This window comes from Diaporthe amygdali, assembly GCF_026229845.1.
Source record: "Diaporthe amygdali strain CAA958 chromosome Unknown NODE_1_length_4327563_cov_65_473760, whole genome shotgun sequence".
NCBI lineage: Eukaryota > Fungi > Ascomycota > Sordariomycetes > Diaporthales > Diaporthaceae > Diaporthe > Diaporthe amygdali.
Genome location: NW_026517021.1, coordinates 126,065 through 141,984, shown reverse-complemented (window position 1 = coordinate 141,984; position 15,920 = coordinate 126,065). Strand labels below are relative to the sequence as shown.

The 15,920-nt window shown below is 52.7% G+C and overlaps 8 protein-coding genes across 8 annotated transcripts; 5 read left to right on the top strand and 3 right to left on the bottom strand.

Moving 5' to 3' along the window:
* Window positions 1-160: 160 nt before the first annotated feature.
* J7T55_005602 (fad monooxygenase) lies at window positions 161-1,927 on the top strand (the record flags this gene model as incomplete). Its single annotated transcript, XM_053139083.1, has 5 exons — window positions 161-260; window positions 324-443; window positions 500-1,063; window positions 1,128-1,463; window positions 1,521-1,927. 5 exons carry the CDS (start codon window positions 161-163, stop codon window positions 1,925-1,927), a joined length of 1,527 nt encoding a protein of 508 aa, XP_053000373.1.
* Window positions 1,928-2,661: 734 nt separating this feature from the next.
* Window positions 2,662-3,024, bottom strand: J7T55_005601 (uncharacterized protein; the record flags this gene model as incomplete). Its single annotated transcript, XM_053138971.1, has 2 exons — window positions 2,662-2,760; window positions 2,893-3,024. 2 exons carry the CDS (start codon window positions 3,022-3,024, stop codon window positions 2,662-2,664), a joined length of 231 nt encoding a protein of 76 aa, XP_053000372.1.
* A 1,130-nt stretch (window positions 3,025-4,154) lies between these two features.
* J7T55_005600 (major facilitator superfamily transporter) lies at window positions 4,155-5,644 on the top strand (the record flags this gene model as incomplete). Its single annotated transcript, XM_053138860.1, has 3 exons — window positions 4,155-4,353; window positions 4,430-4,805; window positions 4,891-5,644. 3 exons carry the CDS (start codon window positions 4,155-4,157, stop codon window positions 5,642-5,644), a joined length of 1,329 nt encoding a protein of 442 aa, XP_053000371.1.
* Window positions 5,645-7,047: 1,403 nt separating this feature from the next.
* J7T55_005599 (siderophore biosynthesis) lies at window positions 7,048-8,022 on the bottom strand (the record flags this gene model as incomplete). The annotated part of the gene is made up of 4 exons (XM_053138750.1): window positions 7,048-7,349; window positions 7,557-7,673; window positions 7,748-7,846; window positions 7,938-8,022. 4 exons carry the CDS (start codon window positions 8,020-8,022, stop codon window positions 7,048-7,050), a joined length of 603 nt encoding a protein of 200 aa, XP_053000370.1.
* Window positions 8,023-8,356: 334 nt separating this feature from the next.
* Window positions 8,357-9,943, top strand: J7T55_005598 (uncharacterized protein; the record flags this gene model as incomplete). The annotated part of the gene is made up of 1 exon (XM_053138640.1): window positions 8,357-9,943. The coding sequence occupies one exon, from the start codon at window positions 8,357-8,359 to the stop codon at window positions 9,941-9,943; it is 1,587 nt and encodes a 528-aa protein (XP_053000369.1).
* A 943-nt stretch (window positions 9,944-10,886) lies between these two features.
* J7T55_005597 (uncharacterized protein) lies at window positions 10,887-12,008 on the top strand (the record flags this gene model as incomplete). The annotated part of the gene is made up of 1 exon (XM_053138531.1): window positions 10,887-12,008. One exon carries the CDS (start codon window positions 10,887-10,889, stop codon window positions 12,006-12,008), a length of 1,122 nt encoding a protein of 373 aa, XP_053000368.1.
* A 1,028-nt stretch (window positions 12,009-13,036) lies between these two features.
* On the top strand, window positions 13,037-14,354 carry J7T55_005596 (uncharacterized protein; the record flags this gene model as incomplete). The annotated part of the gene is made up of 2 exons (XM_053138420.1): window positions 13,037-14,140; window positions 14,199-14,354. The coding sequence occupies 2 exons, from the start codon at window positions 13,037-13,039 to the stop codon at window positions 14,352-14,354; spliced, it is 1,260 nt and encodes a 419-aa protein (XP_053000367.1).
* Window positions 14,355-14,606: 252 nt separating this feature from the next.
* On the bottom strand, window positions 14,607-14,966 carry J7T55_005595 (uncharacterized protein; the record flags this gene model as incomplete). Its single annotated transcript, XM_053138311.1, has 2 exons — window positions 14,607-14,862; window positions 14,929-14,966. The coding sequence occupies 2 exons, from the start codon at window positions 14,964-14,966 to the stop codon at window positions 14,607-14,609; spliced, it is 294 nt and encodes a 97-aa protein (XP_053000366.1).
* Between the last annotated feature and the right edge of the window lie 954 nt (window positions 14,967-15,920).

Sequence of the window (15,920 nt, the reverse complement as noted above, 5' to 3'; positions counted from 1 at the left end):
TTAAGCTGCCGGAGACATCGCCGATCAAGGTACACATCAGGAGGCCTTCAAGTTTTGTCCATTACGTCTGAGAAACCAACACTTGTGCCAACTTTCATCACTTGATTTTACCGAGCGCATTTTGTTAACCATAATGGGTGAATACCTTGCAACACCTGAGATGGAGGAGCACGTTGATCTTGTGGTCGTCGGCGGTGGTCCAACTGGCCTTCTCTCAGCCCTTTTGGCCCGTCGTCTTGGTCTCACAGTCAGCATAGTTGGTAAGATACTAATGCATCTTCTCCTTCAGAGAGAGCAAGACTCAAGCTAACAACATTCTTCAGACGCAAAATCTGGGCCACTGGACTTGGGAAGAGCAGATGCTCTCAATGCTCGGACTCAGCAATATTTCGAGGTGGTTGGCATATTGGACGAGCTGATCCCTCAAAGTTTGAAATGCAACAGTCAGTTGAAGTACCTGTCGAACAACTGAGAATGTTTGGATTCTAATTCGCCACAGCGAGCTCGACGTTTGGCGATGGCCAATGGAAATCCCGCCAGAACAAGTGGTGGGTGAGCCTTGAGCATTGCCTGCACAAGAATTTCCTTATGATCGGCCAGCCAGTGGTGGAGAGGATCATGACCGAGCGCCTCAAGGAGCTCAAGACTAGTGTACACTACAGCGAGAACGTTTGCGGCATCGAGGAGTCGGACGACAGTGTCTCCGTGACTACCGATCTGGGCCGCAAGATCCACGCAAAGTACGCTCTTGCTGCCGATGGCGCCCGCTCCACAATCCGGAATGCACTCGGCATCAGCTTCACCGGCACAAAGCCCGAAATGCTCTGGGCAGTCCTCGACACCTTCATCGAGACTGACTTCCCTGTGTCGCCAGAGATTGTGACCTTCGAGCTCAATGGTCAGGCTCGCGTTTCCTGGATTCCAAGGGAGCGTGGCATGGCTCGGTTCTACGTCCTCCTTGAAGGTGAAGTGACCCAGGAGAGGGCGGAAAATAGTATCCGGGAGCATCTTGCACCACACAAAGTGGAGTTCAAGAAGACGGAGTGGTTCAGCACATTTGATGGTAAGATATGCAAGCCCCTGACCCCTTGCGTAAATGGCAAAGCTGATGATGACGCGTCAAACAGTCAAAGAGAGGATCGCAGGCACCTTTGTCACAAAGGAAGGCCAAGGGCGCATCTTGCTTGCGGGAGACGCCGCACACGTGCATTCGGTCAACGGCGGCCAAGGGCTGAATACCGGCATTGCAGATTCGTTCGCACTAAGCTGGCGAGTAGCAATGGCTGTCAAAAACAAGGGGCTGACCCCTGACGGCGCTCTGAAGCTTATCCGCAGCTACGATACGGAAAGAAGGACAGTTGCCCAGAACGTTATTGACGTTGCAGCGGCCCTGGTCCGAGACACCGTCCGAACTGCCACAAAGTATGTCTCGACGATCGAGAAGAATGCTGGCTACATCACAGGTATTTAATCCTCCCCTGCAACTCAATCGTAAACCTTAATTGACGATTGTTTATCAGGAATGGGTGTCTCCTACGACGAGGTCGGGTCAGAGCTTATCCAGGTCTCCAGCAGGGGCCTGTGGATAGCTGGGAAACGATGCCCTGACTTTGAGCTTACGCCAGCTACCGACGGCTCAAAGGAGGCCAGTCGTTTGTATTCCATGGTTGAGTACGGCAAGTATCTAATTTTTGCCATCGGGAGACCGCTTGACCCCCACATCACATCCAGCTTCAAGGATGTTTCCAGAGTTCTTACGTTGCTCCCTGCAAGCTCTGGTGTGACGCAACCAACCGAGGATGTATTCAAGTCGGAGCTGATCGGGCCCGACGAGTCATTCACTGTCGTCATTCGGCCGGACATGTATATTGGTTACGTCGGAGATGAACAAGGCTGGAAAGACTATATGTCAAGGGTGTTTGCTTAGTTCTAGATCTGGAATAGCATGAAAAATTGTACTACTATCAAGACATTGCTTGGTCATGCAATCTTTTGTAATGTGCCATCCTAGATTCGTTGCGCGTCTTGTGAAGAGTACAACGAGTGACCAGGCGCCCAGACGGAAACACTATACTAGAAAGGCAGGTACCCAAGGAAGCTTTGGTTATCTCGCAGAGCACTGCGCATCCAGCGGCATTTGTCCCAGATAGATCTCGCCAGCGAGTCTATTCCTAGTGATAAGATCTTCTCGATAAAGATGATCTCAGGAGTTGGGGCCCACACACCACGCGAGTCACATCGCGCTTCCCCACAAGAGCCGCCCATGGGACACCAAACCCACCCTGACCCTGTTCGCAGGTGTCAGAATGTGACATTTCTAGTACTTTTCCTATTTCGGTATTGAAACAGAGAATACTACCCTGCCATTTTCCTGTTTGCCTTGGCCCCACAGGGCCTTCCAGCCCGAGATCTGCCGGGGCTCGGCCGCGAAGAGCCAACTTAGCTCGAGAAGCGACGGATCTAGGCGCGTTGCAAACTGCATTAAACATGGCGCCGGAAACTCCGATGTCACCTATTTTCAGAGCAACCGATATCTTGATACCGCAAAATAATACAATGTTGACGAATTCAAAGAACAGCAGGAGCTAATTTTCGCATTCGTTTAACAACCTTCTACTCTGGGCGATGCTATCTCTGGGCAGGGTTCCGTAGACATGGGGCTCACCGGATCAGAGTGCTTGTTCCGATAAAATCGGGAATCCGGAACGCGCTCATGCAGGATCTGAATCTCCAGAAAGCACATCCCCACAGGCCCCTCAGCTGTGGAAATCAACAGTCAGACAAAAGAATTTATCAGCCGATTTATGTGAGCCGACATGATGGTGCCATTACCATTATCAAGCATTGGAAATCACCGTCTACATCGCTTTGATGCCCAGCCTAATAGCTCACTTGACGGCTCGGCCCAGATTTGCGATGGGGCCCTGATCCGCAGGCTATGACGGCGGCGCGCTGCCGCGGGTTTGTGGATCCACCGTACGAGACGGCGAGGGCAGAAATCTCCCAAGGTGGAATCTTGGGCATGTGGGACGTGGAATGTGGGATATGGGATGGGGGTTGTGGATGGGCCCCATCTAGACATTGAGTAAACTTGACCCTCGCGGGCGGGCGCGCGCGAGATCCATACCTTGATCTTGGACGATCAAGCTCAGCGGATCACTGCTCCACATGCCTATCGACAGTTCAAAACTTACCAAACAACGGGGACTTCCATGTGCTCTTCACAAGTGGGGACCAGCAAACATGGCGCAGTTATTCTCCCATAATTTCGTCTCTAACAGGTGTGTTGTCCGCTTTTCGATTCCATGTAGCGGCCACCGGCATATCTCAACACCGATGAATCAGATGGACGAAAGGAGGGTTTGACATGCAGGAAGTCGATCCGACCAGGAACTTCGGGTGAACCGCCCATCGATGATGTTACACGGCTCAGTATGTACGTACCGATGCATAATCAAATGCATTGTGTATGTTGGCTGCGTGTCATTGTAAACGTTATTCATCCGCGTCGCGCCTCGCGCACGTCATTTCGAGTGCCGAGGGACAGGGGCGCCTAGCCACCATGGATCGATAGGGTCTGTGGGGCGGGTACTATACACGATGCTACCCGACACGGGCTGCGCAAACATGGCTGAGAGCCTTGCCTCTCTGTTCGCGCTCGTGATCGTATCTATAATACCTCCTTCCGCAAGAGGAGAGGATCCTGTGGTGTGGTATGACAGGTAATTTTTCGCCTCCTGGGCCCGGTGAATATACCCAGATTGTCAATGTGGAGCACCTCGAGCGGGTCCATCCGCCGGACGCATTGCGGCGAATAGGCCAAGAAATAGGGGACTGCCAAAACAATGAACGCCTGATAGGTGAAATAATTTTCTGATCTGGTACGATACCACCTCAGCATTGCTACATGTCAGCTACCTAGGTACGCAACTCATGCATGCAGCCTGTGTATTTTGACCATACCCGGCAATTCCTCATGCACTTGCCACATGCATGATACGCAAGCGCGTGCACCAAGTTCCAATATCTGATCCTGATTCCGGAGGATTGACTCAAGTGGGCGTCGTCGCATCGACAAGAACGGGTATCAGGTCCTGTAAATTTTGAGCCGGCCGTCGCGGATACCTGGACTATCTTCAACACAGGCTACTATCATGGCCCCAGCAGACCAGGATGCAGAGAACCACACGTCGTCGACGACGCAGAATATGGTAGAGAAGGATACACCCAAAGACGTTGTCGAGACAGACTCTTCAGCGTCCGAAACCAAGCCAGCACGCACAATACCCAATGGCGGGTTGCAAGCATGGCTCCAGGTTGTGGGCGCGTTCTTCCTCTATTTCAATACATGGGGTGAGTACCTCAACGACATCAACTCTTATTCCACCACGGGCAGCGCACTAGTACTGACCGCGTGTCACCTGAGCAGGCCTCCTCTCCAGCTACGGTAGCTTCCAGGCGTACTACGAGACGAGCCTCCTAGAGAACTACACCCCCTTCGAGATCTCGACCATCGGCTCCGTGCAGAGCTTCCTGCTCGTCTTTCTCGGGTTCGTGACAGGGTCCATCTACGATGCCGGGTATTACCGCTACCTGCTCGGCGCTGGGTCGCTGCTCGTCTTCTTTGGGACGCTGATGCAGAGCTTCTGCACAGAGTTCTGGCAGCTGCTCCTGGCCCAGGGGTTCTGCATCGGTATCGGTTGCGGCTGCTTGTCGATCATGACGGTTGCCATCACGGCGCTCTGGTTCAACACGAAGCTGCCGATTGCGAACGGCATCGCTGCCTGTGGAAGCGGTGTCGGCGGGTCAGTACAATTTTATCCCCTTTCCCCACAGCCGTAATGTCAGGCTTCAGACATGTTCATAATTCTGACGCGTAGTGAGTTTCAGTGTTATCTTCCCAATAGTCATCAAGAACCTGCTGCCGAAGATTGGATTCGGGTGGACCGTCCGAACCATAGCTTTGATCGTGCTCGTCACGTTGACTGTGTGCAACATCGTCCTGCGCGGCCCAGGCGCATCAGCTAAACGACGAGCTCTCGTCCATCGAGAATCCCTGACCGACTGGCCCTATGTGGCGCTGATCTTTGCCTACTTCACCGTTTTCCTGGGCCTATACACGCCCTTCTTCTACGTGGAGAGCTTCGCTGTTAGTACAGGAATCACATCAGAGGACACGGCCTTCTATCTCCTGGCCATCGTGAACCTGTCGTCCATCATCGGCCGCATCATCCCTAACATCCACCTCGCTGGTATGATGGGCCCAATGAACATGATCACGATTACCACCATTTGCCTAGCTGCGACGAGCTTGGGCTTCATCGGCGTCAAGAACGCCGCGGGTGTCTTTGTGGTTTCGGTCGTGTACGGCTTTTTCACCGGCACTTTCTTTGCGCTTCAGCCGACGATCTTTGTACGTCTGACGGGAGACATGAGCGTCATGGGCACGCGCTTCGGCATGGCGTTCTCCATCATGTCGTTTGGGCTTCTCATAGGAAGTCCCATCAGCGGGGTGCTCCAGCGAGCATTCGGGTCTTATAATGCGAGCTGGGTCTGGGCCGCTATTACCGTGGCTGGGGGCTCAATTCTGCTTGGTGTCGCGAGAACCCTAAAGGTTGGGCCAAAAGTAGCCATCAAAATATAGGGATGAGCCTTGATGACAAGGCGCAAAAGTTTCATAGATAATCTAGATTTTTGCATGTGTGCCGACTCCGGCTCCGTGGTCCAACTGCATTCTCGTGATAGTAGTTGATCAGAATAGTGTATGAACGCAGCAAAAGTCGCTAGCACATGGCAAATAGCTTTGCCCACCTTCAACAATGGCCGAATATTGCTCTCGCCGTCCTCTAGGTTGTGCACCGTTTTTGTTTGTTGCGTAATGACCGGCTAAATTCTTGTTCTCGCAACACCTAGGACGCTACATGACATTGGCTTTCAATCGCATGGACTGTGGAAGTCTTGAATCTTTACTCGGCTTGATAAAGCATTAGCATTAATTCCAATTTCGTTTTACCCATCTGCAGTGAACTCTACTGAGTATTTTCCAAGGCTAGTAGCAGCTTGTCATACTGCTTCCATAATTGTCATGCGACGCTAATGTATTTTACAAGTTCTCATATCCCAGACTTTATGCCTGTCGTGAGGACATATTGACTTGCTCTGTCACATATACTACCGATGTTTCCGTACGCTGGGTACGCCGGCCACTCATCCCTTATGCAATCCTATCGAATATGACGACAGGTAGCGAAGCTTCGATTGTCAAGCAACTCATAAGAACCTAGTTTGTCAAAACTCTGGTTCAAGAGGATAAACTTCAGATAAACTGAAAGTTGAACAAAACTAATCTTGCCATCATAGCCGGAAACTATGCGTTTAGCAATGATAATGTCTGGCGTCGACGGATGCCTTTCAGTTTGTATATATATATTGAAGTGAAAGGAGCTGATCCCAGGTATCAACTCGATATAAGCACGCAGCTCACAGGCAATTTTAATTTTGCCAAAGGTTGCCTATCAGTCAATACGTTTGAAAATTGATTCCAAAGTTGGGGTAACATGAAGAGGCTAAGCCCCCATAAGCATCTATCATTCGTCGGTTTGGTGCTTGAACTAAAATGTCAGCACCAGGAACAGACTGGCGTGCGGTATGAATCCCAAAATAAGGGGCGGGAGGATTTTCCAGAACCCGTGTTGAAATACGGGTTCTTGGCGGCAGGGTCATCATGAAAATGAAAGAAGTATTTGACGACCCGCCCTGAGTGACCGTCAACTTTGTCGTCCTTTGGTTCTGCTCTCTTCTCACCTCACCTTGCTCCGACTACGAGACCTTCGCTGAAAAACATCGCCTTGCCAACGCCGGCTTATTACAGCGATCACCACCCACAATGCCGTCCTCAGCTCATCTCACAGCCGTCGCTCTCCTCGCGCTGTCACCCCTAGCAGCCCTGGCAAAGACAGACCTCTCGGGCTGCACAACCTTCACTAGCACGGTGACCATCGACCCCACGTCGCACGAGTACGGGAACGTCTACGAGTCCCTGGTATACTACGACCCAGACACGCTGGAGATCTGCACGGTGCCAGACTGCGGCGGCGGCCGCGCGGCGCCCAAGACGGGCGTCCCCGGGTGCCCGCTGTACTCGGGCACCGCAACGGCGACGCCGAGCTTCCTCTCGGCTGACCCGCTTGCGCCGTCGACGACCTCGAGCGTCGCTGCTGAGACGACCACGTCCACGGCTGGTTCGTCTCCGACAGTGCTCGTCTCGACTCGGCCGGATGGGTCGGGGTCTGCGGATGCGCCGGTGACGTGGGTTTCGGGAACCGGGTCGACGGCGGTGACGGGGCTCTCTGTTGCGTTGGGATTAGCGGCAGCGATTGCTTTGTGAGAAGCGGGTGCTTTTCGACATTGGGAGGGCAAGGAGAGACGGCCAATTCTTGAAGCGGTGACATGGTCATTAGATTCACAATCTAAAGAAAATGTGCTGCTTAGAGCCCTTGGAATATAAGGATAGGCTAGAATAATTGTAATAAAGACATATCTTAAGCGATGCTTACGTCGAAACATGGGTGCACTGATACAGGTGAAGTAGTTGAGCATGTCAAATTCACTTTGCTCGTGGTCTGACCGCAAGACCGAGACCAGAAGCGTCTCTTGTAATTTCTCATGGTAAACTACTGAAAGAAAGGATATCAGATTCGCCCCAAAAAGTGCATCCCCTCTCAAGGTTTGCCAATGAAGCATTTACTGTATTCCAGGTGTGCAAACAAGAGCCCATAGTTTGCTAAACCTTGCACGATACTCGCTTCGATTTCGAGAGCACAGATGTCCTTTCTTGCTGCATGTTCTTTAGTTCGGCGTTAGCTATCATGCTGTTTGCGAATGTCTTTTCGGCTCCTTGGTTGATGTGCAAGACTGTCCTTGCCTTTTGCGCTCACCTTGCTGTGGTTTGTGGGCCACGGTATCCAAGATCTGGTTCTGCCTAATGTCTTCACCAGAAGTCGATCTCCCTGACTCCGGCATATTTCAACGATGTGCTGCTGAAATATGGATGATCAATGCACAAAAGTGTTTTTGAAAATCGAGGTCGACCTAATTGAAGTGAATGGAGGGACAAACATAATTTACAGGGCGAGTCACAGACTGACTGTCTAAGCTCATCCTACAGATTCACTCAAGATACAGGCCTTCATTCCTCTCATACTGCATAAATTAGGAGCAAAACCTGACAGCTCTCATCTCTGGCTCCCGCCTTTGAACCCATGCAACTCAATCAAGTCTACTGCTTCTGACTTCAATCGAGCACACTCAAACTTCGTCCCTGCTGTCAGCACCGTTTGAGTGACTTAGCCTCAACATGACGGCCGACCGCGTCGCATACGACGTTCTTCAGACAGCCATGGCTCGTCAACGCGTCACAGTCTACGATCTCTACGGCCTGTTGGGCGTCTCTCCCAACGCAGACGAGGAAGGCCTGCGCGCCGCCTACGACTCAATCACCAAGAAGCTTCAGCAGGTCCCCAGCGATGCGGTAAGCGTACGCACCTCGCGATCGACCTTCCAACAGCGCAATGAGACTTTACTTACCACGCCACTCCAGGTGAACGCCGCCTATTCAATCCTGGCCAACCCTTTCAAGCGAGCCCAGTATGACCGTGACCGCCTCGAGTACCTTTATAGACACTTCAGCACCCACGATGCATTCCCTCCCACAGCCAGCATCCCGTCCAGCGGCATCAAATCTCGGGATGACCAGATCCAGGTTTACGCCAGCACCCTCGTTGACCGTGTCAAGGACCCTATCGAGGACAAGAAGAAGGCCGTCAATCGCCGCCTCGAGACCATCCGCAACGAGCTCGATGAATTCAATGAAATCTCGGGCAAACAGCGCCAGGATTGGGCCACCAGCAACAACCGGGTGCTACGCATGGCAGGCAACGCGCTTTGTGAGGTCGTTGTGTGCGCTGAGGAGGACCTGCGCATGTTAGAGGATGAGCTTGGCAGAATCGACGGAACGCTCGCGCCCAAGGATCTCGATGGCCCAGCCGGACGCGTCACCAGCGTTGGATACTACGGCAGCGAGATCATGGCCATGCCCACTGGCACGACGAGCACCATAGCTCCAGAGATGCAGCCACGCGTGCTGATGGGCAAGCACGTCCCCAGCCTTCCGCACAGCCCTACCGTTCGCTTCTTGCCGCAGTCTGCCAGCAAGCTGGGCATCGATGGACCCACCAAGGACACCCCATCCAGCGATGGCAGCCAGGATGCCGACGGAAAACACCGCGTCAATGACTTCCTTCTCGGCCCAGCCCATGCCCGTATGCAGCCCAGCAACGGTGCCGAAGCCAACAAGCCCTCAAACAAAGCCCTGCATGTGGCCCAGATGTTACGCCGCCGCGAGTCTACCCTACTGGAGAAGTTGAGGCACGCCACCGCGACGGAGCACTTCGACGCAAACATGTCCTCCGTGGGCACTGGCATGGGCCTAGTCGACTGGCAGCGCCTCAATCGACCCAGCTTCCCAGACGAGGTCACCAAGTCCAAGGATACCTCGACCGACCTGACCGCCTGGAACAAGGCCTACGACCCCAAGCACACCCAGTCGGCCGACGAGCTGCCTACGCGCCCCACCCCGCACCGCGACGCACCCACGCCGCCCTCTGGCGCCGGGCGCAACTCGTGGGACCCCGCCTTCTCACGCGGCCGCGGCGTCGCGGCCGACGGCAACTTCGGCTTCCACGTCGCGCAGCCTGCGGCGCGCGGCCACAGTCTGACTGCGTCCAACACGGTGCTGTTCAAGGAGGTGCAGGACCGCGCTGCTGCGCTGGCTCGGGCGCCCGGCCGGTGGGTTGTTGGTGGCCCGGGCCTGACGAACTACGATGCTGGTAGGGTCTCTTCTGGTGAGAAGAAGGAGAATCGTCCAGAAGATCCGTTTGCTTGAGCGATTGCCATGAGATGTGGAACCTGCGGCACGCCTTATGATTGTTCAGCACGGTTGTTCGATGGCTTACTTGTCAATTGGGGGGGACGACGATTGTGTCTGGGTCAGTGGATATCTATCAGTGGTGCCAATCCTGGCTCTCCCTGCCTGGTGAATATGAGATTTCATTGATTGATGGGCGCATGATGATCATGGACGGTACGTCGAAGAAATCGGGTGCAGAATATGTCATTTGCAGCCCTCTTCGGGCACGAGGTTGGGGGGATTCCTACGTGGGTAGATGACGTCTGTCGATTCAGAATAAAATAATCGACGATGAACTTGGACCGAAATTCGTTCTGCTAACCTTAACCACGTTTCTGTGATATGCTTACCTACCTGGTCCTCCTGGAGATGTCTAGGAGCCTGGTGTGAACCGTTGTGGCCATTGCACCTTCTAGGCCTCCAGACATCGCATTGACCACGAAATAGAAATGCCCTAGGTTTCAACAGCATTTGTTTTTTTGTTTTTTTTTGTTTTTTGTTTTTTTTTAAAAAAAAAAAAAGAATTAAGACCTTGTGACCCTCATTTTCAAGGCGAAGCCTCGTAAAATTGTTCATATTTGCCCTGCTGACTTCGACCGGCTGCGCACCAGAGCGGCCTAAGCCATGACCGAGCTGAACCAGGCGGTAGAAATTGAGAAAAACCCGGGTTAGCTACTGCAGACACAATAATTGGGCTGAATTGAATGATGGAGGACATAAAGTCTCACAATATTGATGAATGCAACATATTTTCTATAGTAATACCATACAATCGATGCAGAAATTTACTGATATCCTCACGTCGACCTCCCTCATCATTGAAAAAACCGGAACATCATATTGAATTCACATAAAGTCACTCCACGATTGATTGAGTTGCAACTGTTTTGACAGTCAAGTGCCTACTGATAATCTGAAAATGGCTAAAGCCATGTTCTACGTGTTCATTGGCTTCATCGCCGCCCGAATGCCGCTACCCACGCAAGGGATCATTCTGGGAATCTTGCTTGGCATCATACTATACGACCTCCGTGATCCGTCCATTGAATTCGATGAAGACCAAGAACCTCCAATTGCGGCATCCGAATGTTTCGAGGCTCTCGAGGAGGTGAATGTGACCCCAGCCCCGCCACGTCCACCACTACGCCGGCGCTTATGCTTCGTCCTCGGCCCCAAGGGCATGACATTGGAGCCCATACCTGCCGCCTCAGCATCCGACTCATCTTCTGCACCCCAATCCGAAGAACTCGTCACGGTGGGTGACGTAGAAGCCCCAGCGCCGTCTATAGAGGAGGAGACAGCCCTGCAGTACTTCGAACAGCGAGCCTGTGAACAGAAGAACTCGGTAAGCTTCCCTGAATACAGCATTCTCGCGTCAAAGGCAGGGCTAATCCCCACAAAGCTTAAGGATCGCTTCGAAGTTGAAACCGATGACGAGGAGGGCACTGTGAAGCTCATGCTCCGAAACATCAAGATGCGAGGGGAGGGTGTCCGAGTCGAAGTGAGCTACTCCCAGCTCTCTGACCTTAAGAACACGACACCAGCGACATCACAGACGCCGGCCCCACGGCCAGAGCCATCAGCCACGACTGATGTCCATGGCGTCCGGTCGGCCGTCAACTCATCCCCATACGTGCCAGCAACGCCGTCCTGTTCGAGCTCGTGTGCTTCCACAACCCCATCCTTCTCGGGAGTGCAGTCCTCCACACCAAGACCAACACCATGCGGCGATATCACAGGAATCACGACACCCGACAAGCAAAGCAATCAAATAGCTCCAAGCAGACCCTCTGTGCTCCCGACCAGCGGGAGAGCGGGCTCATTTCTGGAGGAGATCGACGAAAAGCTGCTGGCCGTCCCTGCGGACGCGGTCAGCAGGAGACTGCTTCGGGACGGAAGAGCCATACTGCATCGCAATAGACGGCTTCCGAGGAACGGTTCTTTGGTGGGCGGAATATCTACTCACCAGGCTGGCTCGGCCGAGAGTGGGCAGGTCAGTCGGAGAGCGAGGACTGGGTATCCCAGTGAATTGATGGAGTAAGAACCGCGGTTGGTCGTCCGGACCGCAGCGGTCTAGGGCAATTTGTGGAGGTTAAGGCTGTCTGACGCTGCGAGGCGAGCCTTGTGGGGATGTTACATGCTTTTGCGCTACTACAATCAGTCAGTTCTTGATGGGTATAATTAGCTCGGCAGGTTTTGGATTACGATCACCTTCACAAGGTTGAAGATTGGGCGTAATTGTACGTGGAAATTTGGGAAGTTATAATGTATCCTTCATGGCATAGCTTTTAATGAGTCTGCAATCCGCATCTTCTTATACAAACACATCTCTTCGAGGATGACTATCCTTGGCTCCTCGTGCTCAGTACCACCACATCTTGATTCGTCAGAGTTTCTTGCGGGGTGCGAAGCCATGTAGACGCATACAATTGCGAGCAATCAAACTCGCCGGTGTCTTGTGAAAGCATGTGCTATCCCTCACCAGAGTGTTGGTCTCAAGCAAGAAGCCTGTACATGACTATAAAGAGGGGAAGTGTCAACAATCCGAGAATGTCCGAAGATCTGTTTGTCTGTGGTGCCGCCCATTCGGTAGAAAAGCTTACTTCAAGTCGTCCCATATGCCGCGGCCTAGGGAGATGATCGCTGCAAGGCACCATAAACCTAACCCCTGGGTCCATAGTAGCTGAGTAGCTGTGCATGGGACAGCAGTGATGATTGGTGTCCCCGCACCATGATCTCATTGTTTGGTAGTATTGGTAAGGAAACTAGCAGAGATCGCCGGATCCTGGCTGCGGCTCGCGCTCGCTCCCACTGCAACAGCGCTCAAGACTGCCGGTTACAACGTCACGACTCACTTCTCGTTGCATTCAAAGATCAATTAATAACAATCTATGATCTTTCAGACTAGCGGACTTGGCTACATATCGCGTCTTTGCGTCATGGTAGGCTCACTCCCCTATCCGTTTCTCCGTGACTTAAACGCCGTTCTGCCCCTCGGCCTCAGCTCGGGTTCCTTGAATCCATCGTGGCATCTCCTAAGAAGAAAGGATTGTTCTCATTCAGTGCAAAATGGTTTACTTACGGTTGGCAGCATTTTCTGCTCTGGTAGGGCTTCAACTAATCGGTGCCCAAGACCTGATCTCGGACCCTGGCCAAGCCGGCCCACAGCTCGAGCTGGTACATCTTTTCAATGACCAGTGGCCTACTGGCATAGCTGTCTCGTCGACTGGCCGCAAGTTCGCCAACTACCCAGGTGGTCTCGACCAAAACAACACCAACGACGGAACCAATGGGAAATACACAGTTGCTGAGCTGTTCGACAACAACACCGAGAAGCCATACCCGAGTGCAGACATCAACAACCCACCCGGCGGGGCCATCAACTCCACCACCACCCCTCCATCCGGCGCCAACTACCAGGACTACTTGATCGGGGTCCAGAGCGTGGTCATTGACAGCGCAGACCGGCTGTGGATCCTCGACACAGGCAGGGTCCTGACCCCAGAGGGCGTGCTCGTTCCAGCCAGCGTCGGCGGGGCAAAGCTGATTGGGGTGGACCTGGAAACGGACTCCATCATCAAAACCATCACTTTCCCCAACACAGTCGCCTACCCAGATACCTATCTGAATGACGTGCGCTTCGACCTCGACCCCAGCTTGACAAACAGCGGGGAGGGCGTGGCTTACATCACAGACTCATCCAGCGAGGGCCGCACAGGCCTCGTCGTGGTCGACCTCGGGTCTGGAGAATCATGGCGGCATCTGGACAGCAGCCCGTACGTGCAAGGGGACCGGCAGTTCCTCGCCTTCGTCTGGGGCCGCGAGCTGTACGCCAACCAGCCCGGCCGGCCTGCCTCGTTCATAACCTTCGGCGTGGACGGCATCGCGCTAGGCGCCGACGGCAAGGACCTGTACTTTGGCGGCGTCGGCAATCGCTACCTATACAGCATCCCAACAGAACGCTTGCGTGACAACGGGCCCACTTCCGAGGTCAAGGCCCAGGCGGCTGTGGTCACTCGGAGTCAGAAGGGGCTTGCTGATGGCTTCGAGACTGACAGCAACGGTCTCATTTACCATGGTAACATGGAGATCAACGCGGTCAACTACTTCAGCCCGGAGAACGGGACGGATCATGTCTTCCTGCGTGACCCGAGGATTAATTGGGCTGACACTGTAAGCAATAGTTCTGCGCCCTCACAGCGATTTCATACTGATCTGATAACTCTCCCAGTTCTCGGTGGCCACGGACGGGTACCTTTACTTCACTAACAATCAGCTCGCATTTGGCCCTGCCGTGTATCCCGGGACGGATACGAGACAGAGGCCTTTCAGCCTTTTCAGGGCCAAGCTTCCGAATGGCGGCACCAAAGTTGGTGGAGGCTCTTGAGATCACAATACAAGAGCCAGGAACCCCTGCTGTGATTGGTCGAGCGGGATATGATAACCACTTCATACGTAATAAATGACATATTAAATAGTGTTAATATTTCAACATTTTCGTTGCAATTATGTTTAAAAACATTCTGTACTCAATGTGATTAATTTTGTGTCGAGCCTTAGTCCTCCTGTGCCTATAGAGTCACAACCGCGGTCATGTCCCGCCTCCAAGCTAGCATCATCCAACAAAGCCAGGCCTCATCTAACAAGGCTGCGGCACAGGGACATACACGCCACCGCCAAAAGTCCGGCAGGTAGAATAAAACGTGTCCTTGCCAGAAGTTGGAGTCGTGCAGCACGAGATTCCACCGGCCCGTCCACCACCTGGCGTCGCGCCGAGCGACCCACCCGCTGAGCTGCATGCGGACGAGGTGAACTCCCCAGTCTTGACTATGTTGTAGTCGCCGTCTCCTTGGACGGCGCACTGGAGGAGCACGCTCTGTGCGTGAGCCGCGCCACTGTTTGGTTGGTCAGTGTGGAAACAGTCTTTGGCCTAATCTGTCGTGGAATTTTGGCAAGCTTACAGTAAACAGGAAACTCCGAGGATGGCGGTGAGCTTCATTATGGCGTTATTGGTGTGGAAGCTGCCGGTCCGTTAATGCATTGTCCATGGCATCTAAATGTTGGTCTTTCGCCGTCTTTTCAAACTTACATTAATAGCTGCTCTTCAAATCTAATAATTTGTCACATGATAATTCTGATCGCATTTGAAAGGCAAAACTTAATGCTTTATATGTACTATCGGGGTTCTGTGTAGCCGCGACCCGATGGCTTTGGCCACTTAATGCTTGTGTCCAACTACAATTTGACCACAACATATCTCTGCTGCTGAAAGCACTATGTGGTTCCCGGACTTGCCGAAAATGACAATACAAGCAAGTTGACTCACGATCAAGTTCGCACGAATCCACCGCATTCAACGCCCCACAAGTGGATGGTACTAGCCTAGTTCACACGGCATTTTGAGGTAAACAGAACATTCAACTCCTTCAATTCACTGAAAGCTTCCATATTATAACTTCTTCAATGCCTTGCTTCCTGATCGTTAAGCTAGGTTCCTGATTCTTGATCTTCCGAGTTCAGCGTGAAATTTACCTAAGAATGTCGCGTTGGAGGGTATGCGGAGCCTCGTGCTTCACTCCCACCATTTGTCAAGCCCAAACAAAGTGGGAAATTTGTTCGTAAACATTACTAATGAGCAAACAGAAGAGGCAGTGATCGATCTCGGTTTCCCTATTGAGCCCACGGAGCAGCTGAAAATCATTAGTCGAATCTCGCAGTCAGATCAGACATTTCACGCGTGCCCACAAAGCAGGTTCAGTACCACGCTCAAGTGACTGATCTCGTCGAGTTCGCACCTCGAGAACAAGGGAAAGCGTGGGAGTAGTAGCACATGGGCGCGTGTCGCCTTTCATGTACGTCAAGAAAAGAAAATCACAATAGCGGCAGCAGGGCTATATTTTGCGGCACAATGAGGGCTCAACACGACCTCATATCTTGAGAAGCCAGTTCCCTT